At 51.9% G+C, this 15206-nt stretch overlaps 6 protein-coding genes across 6 annotated transcripts; 5 read left to right on the top strand and 1 right to left on the bottom strand.

The window, feature by feature from the left end:
* Positions 1–946: 946 nt before the first annotated feature.
* Positions 947–1929, top strand: Z519_10671 (uncharacterized protein; the record flags this gene model as incomplete). Its single annotated transcript, XM_016768387.1, has 2 exons — positions 947–1381; positions 1405–1929. 2 exons carry the CDS (start codon positions 947–949, stop codon positions 1927–1929), a joined length of 960 nt encoding a protein of 319 aa, XP_016615294.1.
* A 1570-nt stretch (positions 1930–3499) lies between these two features.
* On the bottom strand, positions 3500–4680 carry Z519_10670 (uncharacterized protein; the record flags this gene model as incomplete). The annotated part of the gene is made up of 3 exons (XM_016768386.1): positions 3500–3552; positions 3600–4482; positions 4534–4680. 3 exons carry the CDS (start codon positions 4678–4680, stop codon positions 3500–3502), a joined length of 1083 nt encoding a protein of 360 aa, XP_016615293.1.
* A 399-nt stretch (positions 4681–5079) lies between these two features.
* Z519_10669 (uncharacterized protein) lies at positions 5080–5786 on the top strand (the record flags this gene model as incomplete). Its single annotated transcript, XM_016768385.1, has 3 exons — positions 5080–5370; positions 5422–5613; positions 5667–5786. The coding sequence occupies 3 exons, from the start codon at positions 5080–5082 to the stop codon at positions 5784–5786; spliced, it is 603 nt and encodes a 200-aa protein (XP_016615292.1).
* Positions 5787–7180: 1394 nt separating this feature from the next.
* On the top strand, positions 7181–9554 carry Z519_10668 (uncharacterized protein; the record flags this gene model as incomplete). The annotated part of the gene is made up of 4 exons (XM_016768384.1): positions 7181–7681; positions 7745–7878; positions 7942–8257; positions 8310–9554. The coding sequence occupies 4 exons, from the start codon at positions 7181–7183 to the stop codon at positions 9552–9554; spliced, it is 2196 nt and encodes a 731-aa protein (XP_016615291.1).
* A 594-nt stretch (positions 9555–10148) lies between these two features.
* On the top strand, positions 10149–12085 carry Z519_10667 (uncharacterized protein; the record flags this gene model as incomplete). Its single annotated transcript, XM_016768383.1, has 4 exons — positions 10149–10242; positions 10314–10519; positions 10653–10941; positions 10992–12085. The coding sequence occupies 4 exons, from the start codon at positions 10149–10151 to the stop codon at positions 12083–12085; spliced, it is 1683 nt and encodes a 560-aa protein (XP_016615290.1).
* Positions 12086–12825: 740 nt separating this feature from the next.
* On the top strand, positions 12826–15067 carry Z519_10666 (2-isopropylmalate synthase; the record flags this gene model as incomplete). The annotated part of the gene is made up of 4 exons (XM_016768382.1): positions 12826–12833; positions 12890–13034; positions 13100–14707; positions 14783–15067. The coding sequence occupies 4 exons, from the start codon at positions 12826–12828 to the stop codon at positions 15065–15067; spliced, it is 2046 nt and encodes a 681-aa protein (XP_016615289.1).
* Between the last annotated feature and the right edge of the window lie 139 nt (positions 15068–15206).

Genomic DNA, 15206 nt, shown 5'->3' with positions numbered 1-15206 from the left:
TGAAACATTGGAACCCGTTCGAGTGCGAGAGATAGACGGCTTGACAGGCTGTCATTTCTGTTCACATCGAGTAGGAGACGAGTCACAAACAAGGAGAACCGGCCGACCGCGATGTCACCGAGAGAGTGGGAGGGGGAAGCAGGTCGACAGGATGGTTCGAAAGAGGACGCGTTCTGAAACGCCATGCGGTCGTGTTACCGCAGGAAGAAGGACCGCGGTGGTCACAAGCTAGTGAGTTGCCTTAGTCAGCCTGGTAGCTCCTCACCAGGCGACCCTATACTTGTCTGTGGGCGTCCCTCTAGATGCCTCTACTTGTTACCAGTAGTGCATCCCTCCTTGATTCCCCGGGCTAACCAAGTAACTGCGGATGTGCCGCAGTCCCCCTAAAATCGCACGGCATCCCCAGGAGTGGCCAGAAATGGGCGACATGGCACACCTATGACGCTTGCCAACTCCCTCCTGATCCCACCTCGTGCGTCTCGCGAAATAGTCCCAATCCTTCGCCAATGACGAGAAGAAGCTTTTCCCTTGCATCGGCTCGCCTGTGCCGAGCTGCAACGCTCAATGGCCAAAGACGCCTCAGACCATATATTAATGGGGAAATCTCCGCGATTTCGCAAGGCGTGGGAGTTACCGTAGGGCCTAGACTGGAGTATTCCTCGAGAAGGCACTGCCTCACGGTGAACTTCAGTGCCCCTCGTGCGCTTCTTTTGATATACGGGTTCAATAGGCTGTCCTTCGCTGGTGAGACTCGAAAGTGTATATAATGAGGGCCAGCATGCAGCGTTGAAACGGTCGCGTGTCAGTCAACATCCTCCATATCGAAGCAACAAAATCCTTTTAACGTTGTCCGTAGAGAAACTAGACCTAGGTGCTTTTGCAATTCTTTGAAGAAGGTTCGAAATGTTTCCCATCAAGCTGCTGGGGAGAGGTGTGACCGGCGCATATGGCCTTGCGCGAGAGGCAATGGCCGACCATGACACCAAAAAGACTGCAGCTCAGTTTCATCTGCAGGACCCTTCCCCAACTAAGGACGAAGCCGAGGTTTCAGAAACCTCCTCAGTCGAATCATCTGACGGCGAGGAAGTGGCATAAGAACTTGACGAGGTTCAGCAGGAAATCGCCCAAGAACCCAAAGACATGCAGCTTAGAGAACGCTCGCGACATCGACGAAGTGATGGATGCTTTCATAAAGATCCACCCACCTCCCAAGTACTCACCAGTTGCCGGAAAACTGGAAATGCCCGTCATCCTGCCTCAGCGTCGGCCAAAGAGCAAAGAACGAGGCTTTATTCGCGCATACGCGCCGATGCTCCGAACATGCGGCGTCGAGCAGGTAGAGTTTCTTGACTTTTTGGATGGCTTCGGAAAAGCTCTTCAGGTATAGAAGCTCTTCAGGTATAGCCTCAGTTCCTCCTCATCGATGCTGTGAGTATGCACGCTGACTTTGAGTCGTCCATTAGCTTCAGCCAGCTTTCCATGCATTCAATCTGGCCTGGGCCAGAGCAGTCCTTGCCACCGACATCGCCGTTGGCACCATGTTTTTCGTCCTCGTCGGTGCCATGGTCGTCCATACAAAGTGTTGAGCTGTCTAGGAGACAATACGTGAAATATGAGTCAAACAAGTATCTGGACAACATGAAGGAGAGCTTCTTCAAGCCCCGGGGTCTCTATGCCTTGGTCATGGCGTACAAACCCGAGTCCGACGATTTAGTACAGCATGTGGATATGAATACCCATGTGGTGACTTCGATCGCAACTAGAGACTCTGGCCGTGGAAGTCGATTTGCCAATGCGGCAGGTTCTTCAAGAGAAATCGAGATCCCCGAGTCCGCCCCTCTTATCTTCTCGGAGCTGGACGCTCTACCAGAGAGCGAGAAGGAGAAACGCATTCAAGCGCAGCGGCAAGAGACTCGGCGACTATTTTGATCGCAGGGCCCAAGCCAACTTTGAAAAGGCGAACCCTGGTTTCAAATTAAATGTGTATCAAGAAAGGCACTTTGCGTCTCACCTCAGCGACCCAAACCAATCCAGCCAACAGTGGCAGTTTGATTGCCTTGCTGAGTGGTGGAAAAATCGACACGACAGATGCTGACCGAGTAAAGGCCGAAAGAAGGGCACGGAAACGTCAGTACAAGGCTGGAAGATGCGTTGCAAGGGGCCGCGAGTCGCGCTATGATACCACTGGAATGAATAGGAGAGCTCCGCAAGGGGGAATCAAGGGACTGATGAGGTCGGATGTGCTGTATATTATGGTTGTAAATTGTCCCAACGAGGCGTAGTTAAAGGAAGTTACGCAAGTTATGAGCTGAGCTGCAGGTGAAATAGAGCCAAGGTTGACTTTTAGGTATTCTGAAGACGGTTTCCTGTTTGGTTGCTAGGTATAGCGAAGTTCTGTACTCTTGTGCAATGTGTTAGACGTTAGGGCCATTTCTGGTGGAATTGGGGAGAAGTATGATCCGATTTGGCTGGCGCTGGCGAGTCAACGAAGTATTTGAATTGACTTTGATTCCTTGCCTAATTTGTCTGCTTCTTGTCCCAGCTCTGCCACGCCGACGGCTTTTTTTTTTGAATCTCGTTTCACTCTCCTTCCTTTTGATCTGCGGCATTGTACCGATCCACTCCCTTCTACAAAACTTCTCAGCTCGCGAGCGTCGAACTAGAAGGCTGAGCCCAAGGACGCCATCCGCTTTTGCCATCAATGCTGGTATCCAGTTGACAGCTTCACTCCAGAGATACTCGAGGTCCTTCCTCTCTTCCACTTCTTAAATAGCCAGCTGCAAGACAAACCAATGACCTTCTTGTTGGAAGCCACGGTATGCACACGGAATACCAATCTTGCCAGTTTGGACGGAGAATAGTGAGCAAGACAAGAGAATATGGAACAATCTCTGCCAAGTCCTTGTCTTTTTTCTTCTTCGGCTAGGACCACGAGGTACTGCCGCTCCGAGAGGCGCTGGTACGTACGTGACCAATTCGAGAGATTCGGAAGGCAAAAGGATAAGGTCAGGGTCCCGAGAAAGGATGCACTATGACCGTTACCGAGGAACTTCTATTTTAATATTGGAACTCGGTGTCGCCGTCCCTCGTATATAACATACGATGAGCGAGGGGTGAAGATCTCGAGGCTAGTCTCCTGAGGATATGGAGTCAATCTGCGTTTAAGAGCCATTGACAACACCACCGAAGGATTGCGCCTGGGGATTGCGTGACCTCTCTATGTGGAGCTGTGTATCAATATCAGCAAAGATGCTAGGATAGCATGTGCTTCTTGATGGGATACATGCCGTGAAAATCACAAATGTATCGGCGAGATTGGCTGCTCGAACCTGACCCGGATTGATTGTCAGATGCAGCTCTTTCGTCCATGACACGATGCCGCTGAAGATCCAAAGGGGGTGCTCTAAATGTAGAAGCCGGATCCAATAACGGAAGGATGACTGCTCATCCCGATGACATGTGTTCAGAGGCCTCTCTATACGACAGTCATTCAGAATCGTCACCTTCCTAACTCGCCGAGAATGAGATTTCGATCTGTCGAGCCAGAAACGACTGAATGGGTTAGCGCCACTCAGATTTTCCACATCAAGGTCACTTACTGATTGTTTCTTCGGTGGGCGAAAACCGTACATCATTCACCGTTCCTTTATGCCCAGGGAGCTTATAGAGTAATTTCGCGGATCGAGTGTCCCAGATCACTACTGTCCGATCACCAGAACCAGCGCAAATCTTGTCTCCTTTAGGACTCCAGCTCGCTCGTATCAGGTTCTTTTCAAACCCCGATGGCGCCCCGTCATAAGTGTGTACAGCACGATCGACTGGAGCAAAGGGTCTTATGTCCCAAGTCCGCACGGTAGAGTCGTGCGAATTTGACAGTAATGTTTGCGAGTCGGGTGAAACTTCCAACGAGGTGATCGTATCTTGGTGGCCACTCAGCGAGTAGGTTACTTCCATCTTGCGAGCATCCCAGACCTTGACATCGTTGTCAATACCACCCGAGTAGATCTCATGGCCCTGCTCTGCCATAGCTACCGCTGTGATGGGGAAGTCTGTTTCGATGTAATCGACTGCCGCCTTTTGGCGAGGGTCCCATATCCCGATGCACCCGTCATCGCTCCCGCTGAGTAACAGGTCTTGACCACGTCTGCTTAGGTCCAGGCAATTTACAACCTCCTCATGGCCAACGTGTTTGCGTATCCTCAAACCTGTCTCGAGGTCCCAGCTCGCAATAGTCATGTCAGCAGACGCGGAGTATATGGTTCTTGAATCGCGCGACCATTGCAAATCCAAAACAGCACCCTTGTGACCAGTCATGATTCCATAGTTGTCACACTGTCCATACGTATTCCAAAGCATTATTGATCGGTCCATGGACCCAGAAGCAATATGTTGACCGGTGGGATCGAATCTGGTTGCGAAAACCTCCCCAGAATGTCCGGCTAACTCCATAATGGGAGCAGCTAGTCCGCTGGTACGAAGTGCCTGTCAGAGGCTGTTAGCATATCAACTCAATCGGCCGACCCAAAAACGTACAGAGGGCACGAGAGTGCCATTTTGGTCTTTTGCGCCAACGGTAACGGCCTTGTTGTGGTTTAGATCTGAACTGGACTTCTGCCTCTTGACCAATGCCTGCGGCTGGCTGAAGCTCTCGGAAGCTTGTCTCTTTATGGACGGCATCATGATGAAGTGGGTCAAGAGGGAAGCATGAGAGGGTAAGAAGCAAACGAAGGGGAACAATGATCTATGAACTATTTGCAGTTTCGACACTTTCGCAGGACAGCAAACCAGAAACTTTCGGTTCGGAGGTCGGAGTATTGGTTTATCCGAAAGGCTAAGGTCTTGGCATATTAGTTACGCAGTATCGACTCGCGAACTCGGCCTTGTATCCACCATGATATTAGCTGACTGCTCTCTAATCCCTCGGACAGTCTTTCTTCGGGATACGATAGAATTGCGGTGAAATGTGCAGTTATCGGTAGAACAGTCATCCCTGATTTGAATGGCGTCGAGCCAGAAGGCCGCCCGCGTGGGCGAAGAGTAAGCGGTCCTCAAATATGCCCTAGTGTTTACCTGCTGACCATGGCTACACCAGAATCTGGAAGTGAGTATTCCCCCCGAGTCAATGGCAGCGGGGTTCTTAAAATTCTTAGGACGCGAGTGGACAAAGTCAATGCTGAGCTTGTCACCCTTACTTATGGGACAATTGTTGCCCAGCTCTGCAACGACTATGACTATGATTACACCCAGGTCAACCAACAGCTGGATAAAATGGGGTATAATATCGGCATGCGACTCATTGAGGATTTCCTTGCAAAATCCAATACTGGCCGCTGTGGGAATTTCAGGGACACAGCGGAGATGATCTCCAAGGTAAAGCCATTAACTCGACTATCCTAGAATAGTCTCCTGACTCTTAAAAAGGTCGGCTTCAAGATCTTTCTCAACATTACCCCCACTGTCACGAATTGGACGGCGGATAACAAACAATTTTCATTGTTGTTCGACGAAAACCCTTTGGCAGACTTTGTGGAGCTTCCCGATGACGGGCGAGCTCAAGATGAGTTGTGGTTCTCCAACATCCTCTGCGGCGTCCTACGTGGGGCATTGGAAATGGTATAGAGCGTGTGTGGTATGGTCCATGGAAGTCTGTTCTGACGGATTCTTAGGTCCAGATGTCCATCGAGGCCCGTTTTGTCAGTGACATCCTTCGAGGCAATGACGTGACGGAAATGCGGGTCACCCTGATTCGATACATTGAGGACGAGATGCCTCCCGACGACGAATAGGTACCACCCGGCGCTTTGTATGGAGCAATTTTATCACCTGCAAACAAAGCTACAAGGGATTGCACGAACCCAGCAGAAGACAATCTGGGCCTGCATCCATTGGTTCGGATGTCACGTGGTCGAAACCCCTTTTCTCCATGGTCAGGGGACCTAGTTTATCTGCCTATCGACTTACTTGTATGATAGTTGGGGAAGGATTCACTATTACCCCCTGAGGCAGTTTCAGCAGCCAATGAAGGAGCAGGGGTCGCGTCTTTGAACATATTGAGGCGATGCAGCAAGCAAATCGTTCGATGTGGCAAATAGGATCTGTATTATTTCCTGGTTGACCGCCTTCAGCCGGGCGTGGAATTTTTGAAATGTTTGCTACATAGAAACTCGTCGAGGTGGAAGAAAGCGGTTGAGGTGAGGTTGTGGTGCAAGGCCAAGCACCCCACCATTGGTAGCCCCATTTTGGGCAAGGCGTGCTGCAATCTTCGCAGAAGGAGTCGGTAGGGCTGACGCAGAACGGTCTGTGAGTGGTCGGGCTGTGGTCAGAGTCAGAAATCATAGGCGGCCTTTTTTGCCTGCGACTGCCGTGTCCGCCTCTCGATGCTCGTCCCTGTCATTTCCTACCTGCCCCTACCCTCTCGATCTTCTCGCCTGCGCCCTGACAGAAGAGTCACCAGAGCCAGCCCGTGCTCCAATTTACTTGGGACCCCGAGCCTGCGCTGGCGGTTGTTCTCTGTTCTGCACAGCGCAGCCTAGCCACCCAACGCCGAAACCTCGTGCCGGCACCGAAACACTTAGCACTCTCTATACCAAAAACCAACCTCACCTTTCTCGTTGCCTTTTCGCCTCGCCCACATCCACCTGCTACCACCTACTAAACCACCCATTTACTATCACCTTCCTAATCTCCCATCAGGTCACTTTTACTTTTCACCTTTACGCTTCCCTCTCCTCTCCTGACACCTCAGGACTGCTATCAGCTTGCTACAGGATCTCGATTGCCGCATTTCTTACTCCTGCAGCCCCAAACTTGCTTGCGCTCTCAGGTTTCTTAGCCACCCCATCCCATAATTTGTGGCGGTCGCGTTTTGTCTGAGGCTCTCGCTTCCCAACTTCTATCTGTCGCAGCCACATCAACCCTCGATCATCATCAGCCTACCTTGCACCTTTGCCCGATCCTGTCCTCCAGAAAATGAGGCTTTTCGCCATTGTCTGAAGTCGCTGTCGGTTTGCGCGACCGACTCTCTCCGCACGCCAGTTACGATCAACTCGAACAATTACCTTGCGACCCACACCGACTTGACACTTCCACGATTGAGGTTCTTTCCTCTTCCACGCGCCCGTTTTCTCCTCCTTCGAGCCCTACCCGCCTCCTCGAATAGACACGAGTGTCGATGGCTACCATGAATATGACCGGCATGAATCCTACAGCGATGGCACCAGGAGGGCCTGTCGGTGGTGGAATGATCATGATGAACAACGGCAGCCCGGCTACACAAGTCAACATGAGTAGTTCTCCAGAACAATTGAAGGCTCAGTTAAACACCTACATCTACGAGTACTTCCTCAAGCTTGGCCACTATGACCTTGCCCGAAGCCTGCTGCGTGAGGAAAAATTCGAAGTCCGCACAAAGCCGCCGGTCAAGCAGAGCCCCGGCCGACGCAAAGATGCTGAAGTCAATGGTGTTGACGGAGATGCCATGGATACAGATGTAAAAGACGATATTCCCGAGGACCTTCCCCGCCCCCTGCATGTCACCGACGCCAACACTCCCGGCATCGGCTTTCTATTCGAATGGTTCAGCATCTTTTCGGACCTGTTCACTGCGCATCGTTCTAGCAAGATGCAAGGTGGCCAGGGCGGTAATATGGGGCCTGCAGCTCAGTATTTGATTCAGCATCAGGTACGATTCTGTCGTAAACCTTTGTTCGCCATAGTTAACTGACGTTTTGTTTTCCTTTTACAGAACATGCAACGCATGAGAGAAAACCAGCAAAACCAGAACCTCACCCGACCTGGCATGATGACCGCGAACCGATTTGCTATGCAGGCTAATTTACGCAACAACGTGGTAAATGGGAACAATATGGCGAGCAAGTTGTGAGTACAGAATGTCTTGTTCATTTTTCCTAGCCCCACAAAGTTGCTGACACGCCTCGCCAGTACCCCCCAACAAATTCAACAGCAGTTCAAGCAGCAGATGCTTCAGCAGCAACAGCAACAACAGATGCAGCGAGAACAGGGCGATGTGGACATGAACGGCCGCGCCTCATCGCCGGCGGAGGGCGAGAATGGTGGGTCGCCGTCCAAGAGACCACGACTCGAAGGTCAACAGTTCAACGGTGGCATTATGCCTAATGTGCGGCCAGGAATGCCTAACGTGGCACCTCAGAACATGATGATCCAGAACACTTTCAATCCCAACATGAACAACGCCCAGTTCCGACAAAACGGGGGCATGCCACAAAAGCCCATGCAGGTAAGTACTTGGTAACTCCGCATAGCGTCTCCCATTGACTAACCGATAACAGGCTGGGATGGCTAATGGCATGATGAACATGGGCAATGCGGGTTCTCCTATGATGCAGGGCATGAATCCTCAATTCGACAGCAATATGCAGATGGAAATGTACAACCAGAGGATGGCTGGCCAACAAATGCCAGGCGGTCCGGGTGCCGGTCCAGCTGGGAACCATGCTCTGCAAGATTATCAAATGCAGTTGATGCTCCTTGAACAGCAGAACAAAAAGAGATTGATGATGGCGAGACAAGAGCAAGACAACGCCGTCAATAGAGACGGCGGCCCAGGCGGACCCATGATTGGCATGCCACCCGGTGGCATGTCGCCGTCAGGCAGTCGGACGGGTACATCACCCAACCCGGTGGATCAGATGAAGCGCACACCACAGCTAGGAGGTTTGCCGGGTTCGCCCTCAGCCGGAGATATGGCAGGAAGATCACCTGGCGGAATGAACTTCATGAACGGCATACAGGGCTCCGACTTCAACCCCAACATGTTTATGAAAGACAATCAAGGGATGGTGCCCGGTGCTCCAGGTATGAGACCTCCCACGTCCATGGACATGCAGGGAAACATGGCCCGTCAACAACAAAATCGGATGGGTGGCCAATTTCAAGGTGGCCAGCCAATGGTGCAGCAACCATCTCAGGGTGGAGGGCCGCAACCGATGGGTACTCCTGGGCAACGAAACGAGATGCCACCTCCTCAAGCACCGGCAGGGAACAATGCCCAACGCAACCAGCCTGGATCTCCGCAGAGCGGCAATGCTCCGCCGACTCCGTCGACCACTAACAAACAGAACCCCAAGAAGAAGGCGAAGGAGGAAGGAACCAAGAAACGCCCAACCAAGAAGAGTTCGACAGCTGCTGCCCCAACATCTTCAGAGAACGAACCTCCTGCCACGCCGACACCCTCCACTCCCATCACTCCGGTACATCCACCGGGTTTCAACAATTCGGCCGGCAAGGGTGCCGCTGCTGGTATGCCGAATCCCAACCAAGCTCCTCCACCAAACGCGGGCATGCCTCCCAATCAACCACAAATGCACCAGCCAGATCTCACACAACCCAATGCTTTCACCGACTTCAACACGGACCAGAATTTCAACTTGGATTTCAGCAGCTTAGAGAACAGCGATGTTTTGGAGAACTTTGACTTTGACAGTTTCTTGAACACGTCCAACGAGGACACATTCAACTTTGACAACGCCATGGGAATAGGAGGAGACTTTGGGGTCGACACCACCAACGAATAGGGGCCCGTTGACAGGTGATGATCTGTATCAATTACTAACTAATGCTTTGGCGTTGTGATGATCTCTGGCAGCTCACGCATGGTTGGCGGGCGTGTGCACGAAAAGAGCTGCTTTTTTGGAAATACCGGCTCTGTTGATTACTATACCCGTTGCTCAGACGAAAATGATTTCACTTGCTTGGACATAACTTCATGGGTTGAGATGTAGTTGCATTGGTATAGGGATGGAGAGGCGCTTAATTCCAGTTTCGTTTTCCCATTCGTCACAGTGGCTTTGGGGTGACAGAGACAGCATGGTTAGCTCCGCGCTCTTTCAGCCCGATTTTCCCTACCTTCATCCTGCCTTTTGGGGTCTTTGAATTTTGGGCTAGACTTTATTCGACAGTCGATGCTGATGGCGACTTCTTTGATCGTGGACCGAAACGTGCGCCTTCTTTCTCTTCTTCCTCGCGCTTGCTCTTGTACTGAAAAGGCAAAGGACCATGTCGACCTGGGAAGATGGAAAACTGTCTTCGAGCAGCATACGCTTTAATGCTCCACTTGTGCTATGCCATTTCACTTTATCATGAACTGATACTACGCGTCTCAAGTCGCCATGAGGTACCAGAACTGGGATGTGCTCCTCTTCCCTGGCGATTTAAGGACTCCAATCCAGGAATTTGACACGAAATGCTTCGTGTTGGGCCAGAGTGAGTGCTGAACACCTTTCGATGACAACGATACTCACCAATGAGCTCAGACGTGGGTGTCTCCTCAGGAGAGGGCACTTCGGACAAATATCGAAGCAGCTTTGAGTCAATGACACTGGTGCCCATTCTTACCTCCTTCATTGCGAGCCTCGAACGTGGCGCGGCATTCCGAATCTCCATCCACAGCTGGGATATGCCCACGCCATCTCACCTCTTGCTCAGCTACAAGACCCCGGACGAGACAATTCTGTTTGAAGCCCGGGTGTACGTCGACGGAGTCCTGGTGGCGTAAGAAGGTCAACAGGGATTGATCTTTGGTTCAGGTTAACTGAGGGTCATATAGCCAACGCACGTTCGACGAGAATGTGTGGCCGGAAGTCATTGGTACGAAACTGTCGCGGCATTGACAGACTTGTTTAACTAACTGCATTGTAGGGGATCCAGGTTGTCCTTGTCCGCCTCCCTCGTGCACCGCGAAGGCTAACAGTGCAGACCGCGATGCTCAATTTCTTCAATTTCCCAAGTTCCACCAAGAAATCCTTCAGCAACCCGACTGGGAACCCAATGAGCTCCTGGGTCGAATCAGGGTCGTGATTGCAGAAGGAGTCATGAGAGACAACACTCCCCCAGCTGCTTCGGCTCCCAGGTTTGACCGTCTCCGGGACGTCGTCGCCTTCTCCTTTCAGCACGCCCCTCAAGGTCAGTGAAATCGCTCTCCGCTCGCCTTCAGTCATACTGAGACACATCAGACGTTCTCGAATACTCGGGAATTGCTTGGCCAAATCCGAAAATGTTCAGAATCTTGCCCAACAAACCAGCGCGACCTCTACCGATCGGGTCTCGAGTCTCTGGCATTTCGGGCCACGAAGCTCATTCGCACTCACCACAGCGATTGCCTCCTATAGCGTCACGAAGCAAAAGACGTTCAACAAATGAATATCATCAAAAGTTGCTGGATGTACAGGATCATGCCGACCTCCAATCCGACCCGATCAGCAATGTCCCCAACACTGGTGTGCTGCAGAGTCGGTCTCCTGGTCGTCATGTCCCTGTTAAGCTGGTAACCCAAGATGATGACCCCTTTATCTCCTCGCACCAGACTCCGACGGCAATACAGCAGTGGCGACTGCAACTGAGGTCAACTAGTCACGACATCTCCATGCCGGATTATATATCCAGCAAGACCGATCGCAGCGTCGTCAACACCGAGATGTCCGGTGTCAGCGTCCCGCGGGCCAACTTCCTGAAACACATGAACGAGGCTAATCCCGAAGAGATCCTGCAGGCTCTAAGTCCCGCTCGTCAAGAAGAATTGTTCCAAGCCCTCAGTGCATCACATAGCCCAGCCACTGGCATAGGCACTCGGCCACCAACGAAGACTCCTCAGGTCAAGGATAACTTCAACACCCCCAGAGTCATGGGCACTGGCGACGAGAATGATAGCGCCACGGCAAAGATCTGGCAGGAACCGCGGCAGCGACGCCGAACATGTTCGCTAGCGAGTTCCAGAAGCGCTTCAGAGCCAACTGCTCAGCTGGCCAAAGAGCAAACCAGCCCAAGATTGCCCCGAGAAGTGAGTGTGCGTACTGATGGCAAGAATCGGTTGCCAACCGCGCCGAGATCGCTTTCACTTAACATCAACCGTCAAAGATCGGCTTCGAATGGCTCAAAGCGTAAGCGAGGTTCGACTTCTCCAGGGCTGGGCTTGGAAAAGATACAGGACACGATTCGGGTCATTGTCTGTTCTTCGTCATCCTCGCCGTCAGATGGGGACCACAAGGAGCAGGAAGAAATGAAATCAGCCACTTCGTCGGAGAGATCCGTTGCTGTTATAGCAGAGTGAAGGTGGAGAGTAGCACAAGCATGGCCTATATCGCAAGCAGCATTAGTCGAGAAGTACATATTGGGCATCGTTGATTGGGCAACTGAGGATGACAAGGCTGACGCCGAAATGGTAAGGGACCCTCGAGGTTTGAATGCCTGGCTCTCGGCCTGCTTATAGCCGATAGCGATTGTATGCTGAAGGAGAGAGCGGGTTGATACTGGGTGTATAGGTACCTAGGTATCTAGGTAGTTACGTAGTCAGGTCTTGTCAGGGCCTCTCTTGGGCCTCTGTACTCTGCACATAATGCATACTTACTACTCCGTACACACTTGGTAGTGGTGATGATAGTGGTTGCTTATACCCCACAAATTCGGCAGCTCGGCCTACAGTAGCATGTACTGGTAGCCCTGGAGATGGTGTGCACGTCACACGTCTTGGTCCTCTGTCGAGGCCTTTCTGACCTTTTTGTGCCCCACGTTCAAAAAAACTTTCGCCTCTTGCGCCCTTCGCAAAAGATTGACTCATTTTCTCCGCATCCCAGCTCCAGCGTTTGACTACCCAGGTGCTGCTGTTCTCGCTTCCATCCTGACGTTCCTTTCAGCTTTGGACTACCTCTGGTAACAACAAGTCTGTCTCAGCTGGCTGTTACGACCGACACCCAGCCAAACATTCGCTCCCGACTACAGAGATCCCAGAAATTCCGTCGTCGAACCGTGTGACCGTTTGGCGGGGATCCGATCAAGAGTTGTTCTTTAGCAATGCCTATGTATGTCCGGGTGGCTTCCAAACCTCTCAGCATCAAACTGACTACTCTGGCGCCAGGCTTCGTGAGCCATGGAAGAAATACCGCAAGTTCAAACCTCTTGACTTGCCTAATCGACAGTGGCCTTCGAGGACCAACGACAAGCCCCCTCGGTGGCTGGCCACTGACTTGCGAGATGGAAACCAAAGTCTTGTCGATCCTATGGTATGGAAGCCCATCCAGACCCCCCTCCCCCCGGTTGTGGCTAGAGAGACTGACTATTACTGAAGGACGGTGAACAAAAACTCCGCTTCTTCAAGATGCTGGTTGAATTAGGTTATAAGGAAATCGAGGTCTCCTTCCCTTCCGCCTCGCAGACCGACTACGATTTTACGAGATACCTCGTTGACACTCCCGGCGTGGTGCCCGACGACGTTTGGCTGCAGGTCCTGTCGCCCTGCCGAGAGGACTTTATTCGCCGGACTGTCGAGTCCTTGAGAGGAGCAAAAAGGGCTATTTTACACTTATACCTCGCTACCAGCGAATGCTTTCGCAGAATTGTCTTTGGTATGACTGAAGAGGAGACCCTCGCCCTGGCTGTCAAATGCACCAAGTTTGCTCGATCCATCACCAAGGATGACCCCAGTCAGGCGGGAACGGAATGGCTCTACGAATTCAGCCCCGAAACTTTCTCCGATACATCACCCGAGTTCGCAGTGCGAGTCTGTGAGGCGGTAAAAGAGGCATGGGGCCCGACCGAAGACAGCAAATTGATTTTTAATCTCCCCGCCACGGTGGAAATGGCCACGCCCAATATATTTGCGGACCAGGTCGAATATTTCTGCACGCACATGACCGAGCGCGAGAAATTTTGTGTCTCGGTGCACCCTCACAATGACCGGGGCTGTGCTGTGGCAGCAGCAGAACTGGCCCAGATGGCGGGCGCTGACAGAGTCGAAGGTACTCTGTTCGGCAATGGAGAACGAACCGGTAATGTTGATCTCGTGACCTTGGCGCTCAACTTATATACCCAAGGTATCTGGCCCAATATCGATTTCAGCGACATCAACAAAGTCATTCGGGTTTGCGAAGAATCGACAAAGATACCAGTCAATGAGAGGTGGCCGTACGGTGGCCAGTTGGTTGTCTGTGCCTTCAGTGGCTCACACCAAGATGCCATCAAAAAGGGTTTCCAACTTCGGAAAAAGGAAGGTCGCGGCCCAGAGGATCCGTGGGAACTGCCCTACCTGCCACTCGATCCTCAGGATATTGGCCGTACATACGAAGCAGTCATCCGAGTCAACTCACAGTCCGGTAAAGGAGGGGTGGCCTGGATCATCCAACGCAGTCTTGAGCTCGATTTGCCCCGGGGGTTACAGATCGCGTTCAGCAGGATTGTCCAAAAAGAAGCCGATGCAAAGGGACGAGAGTTGCTTCCTCGAGAAATCCAGGCTCTTTTTGAGGAGTCGTATCACCTCAAGAAGAATCCCAGATTCACTCTCATTGACTACAACATCACCGCCGTGCGAACACCGTCACCAGCTCCTCAGACGAAGATCTCGGTCGGTCAGCCACCCCAAACAACGGCGCCGGCTCAAAATACCTCGACAGCGAAACGACAATTTGCAGGTATTATCGCCATCGATGGTGTTCAACATCCGATTGTCGGGGTGGGCAACGGTGCCATCTCCTCTCTGGCCAACGCTTTACATTCCCTGGGAATTGACCTCGACGTGGCGGACTACAAGGAACACGCCATTGGTGAAGGAAGGGAAGTGAAAGCTGCCACGTATATAGAGTGTACGGCCAGCAGTTCGAACGAAAAAGTCTGGGGAGTGGGTATACATGAGGATGTGGTCCAGGCATCCTTGATCGCGCTGTTGAGTGCGGCGAGCTCGGTATGTGCCCAGCCACATAAAGGGAGCCAACTGCCTGGGAATCTGAAGAAATTAGGCTAACTTCGCAACCCGCAGTTCTTGACCTCACGAGTTTCTACACCAGTTCCATTCAAGCCGAAGCACCTGAGACAGTTTTCTGAAGCGGAACTCGAGGCTTTGGAGCGTTTAAATCTGAACAATGGCCCCGACAGCCCTCACAGCCCGTTGAGATCGTCCATGAATACAACAACCGATGGAGGCGTCACGCCGTCGAAGCTGAACATGGAGGTGAATCCGGGCAGTGTTGCGGCAAACAAGATTAACATTGACCTGTTGGAAAAGAAGGCGGAGGCTGTCAATGGGCACGTGGAAAAGTCATAGGATGTCTTCACGTTAGTGGACGGTCGTTTTCCTGAAGTCAAAACCCATTTGCATCAACACCCAAAAGGGGCACGGGGGTTAGTTTGGTTCCTCGCGGTGAACTCCAAAAAGTGGCTTGATTATTTGTTGTATAGTCTGA

Source organism: Cladophialophora bantiana (genome assembly GCF_000835475.1).
Source record: "Cladophialophora bantiana CBS 173.52 unplaced genomic scaffold supercont1.19, whole genome shotgun sequence".
In the NCBI taxonomy this organism is placed as follows: Eukaryota; Fungi; Ascomycota; class Eurotiomycetes; order Chaetothyriales; family Herpotrichiellaceae; genus Cladophialophora; species Cladophialophora bantiana.
Note: the sequence above shows the minus strand (reverse complement) of the source record. Positions and strands in the feature narration are given on the sequence as shown.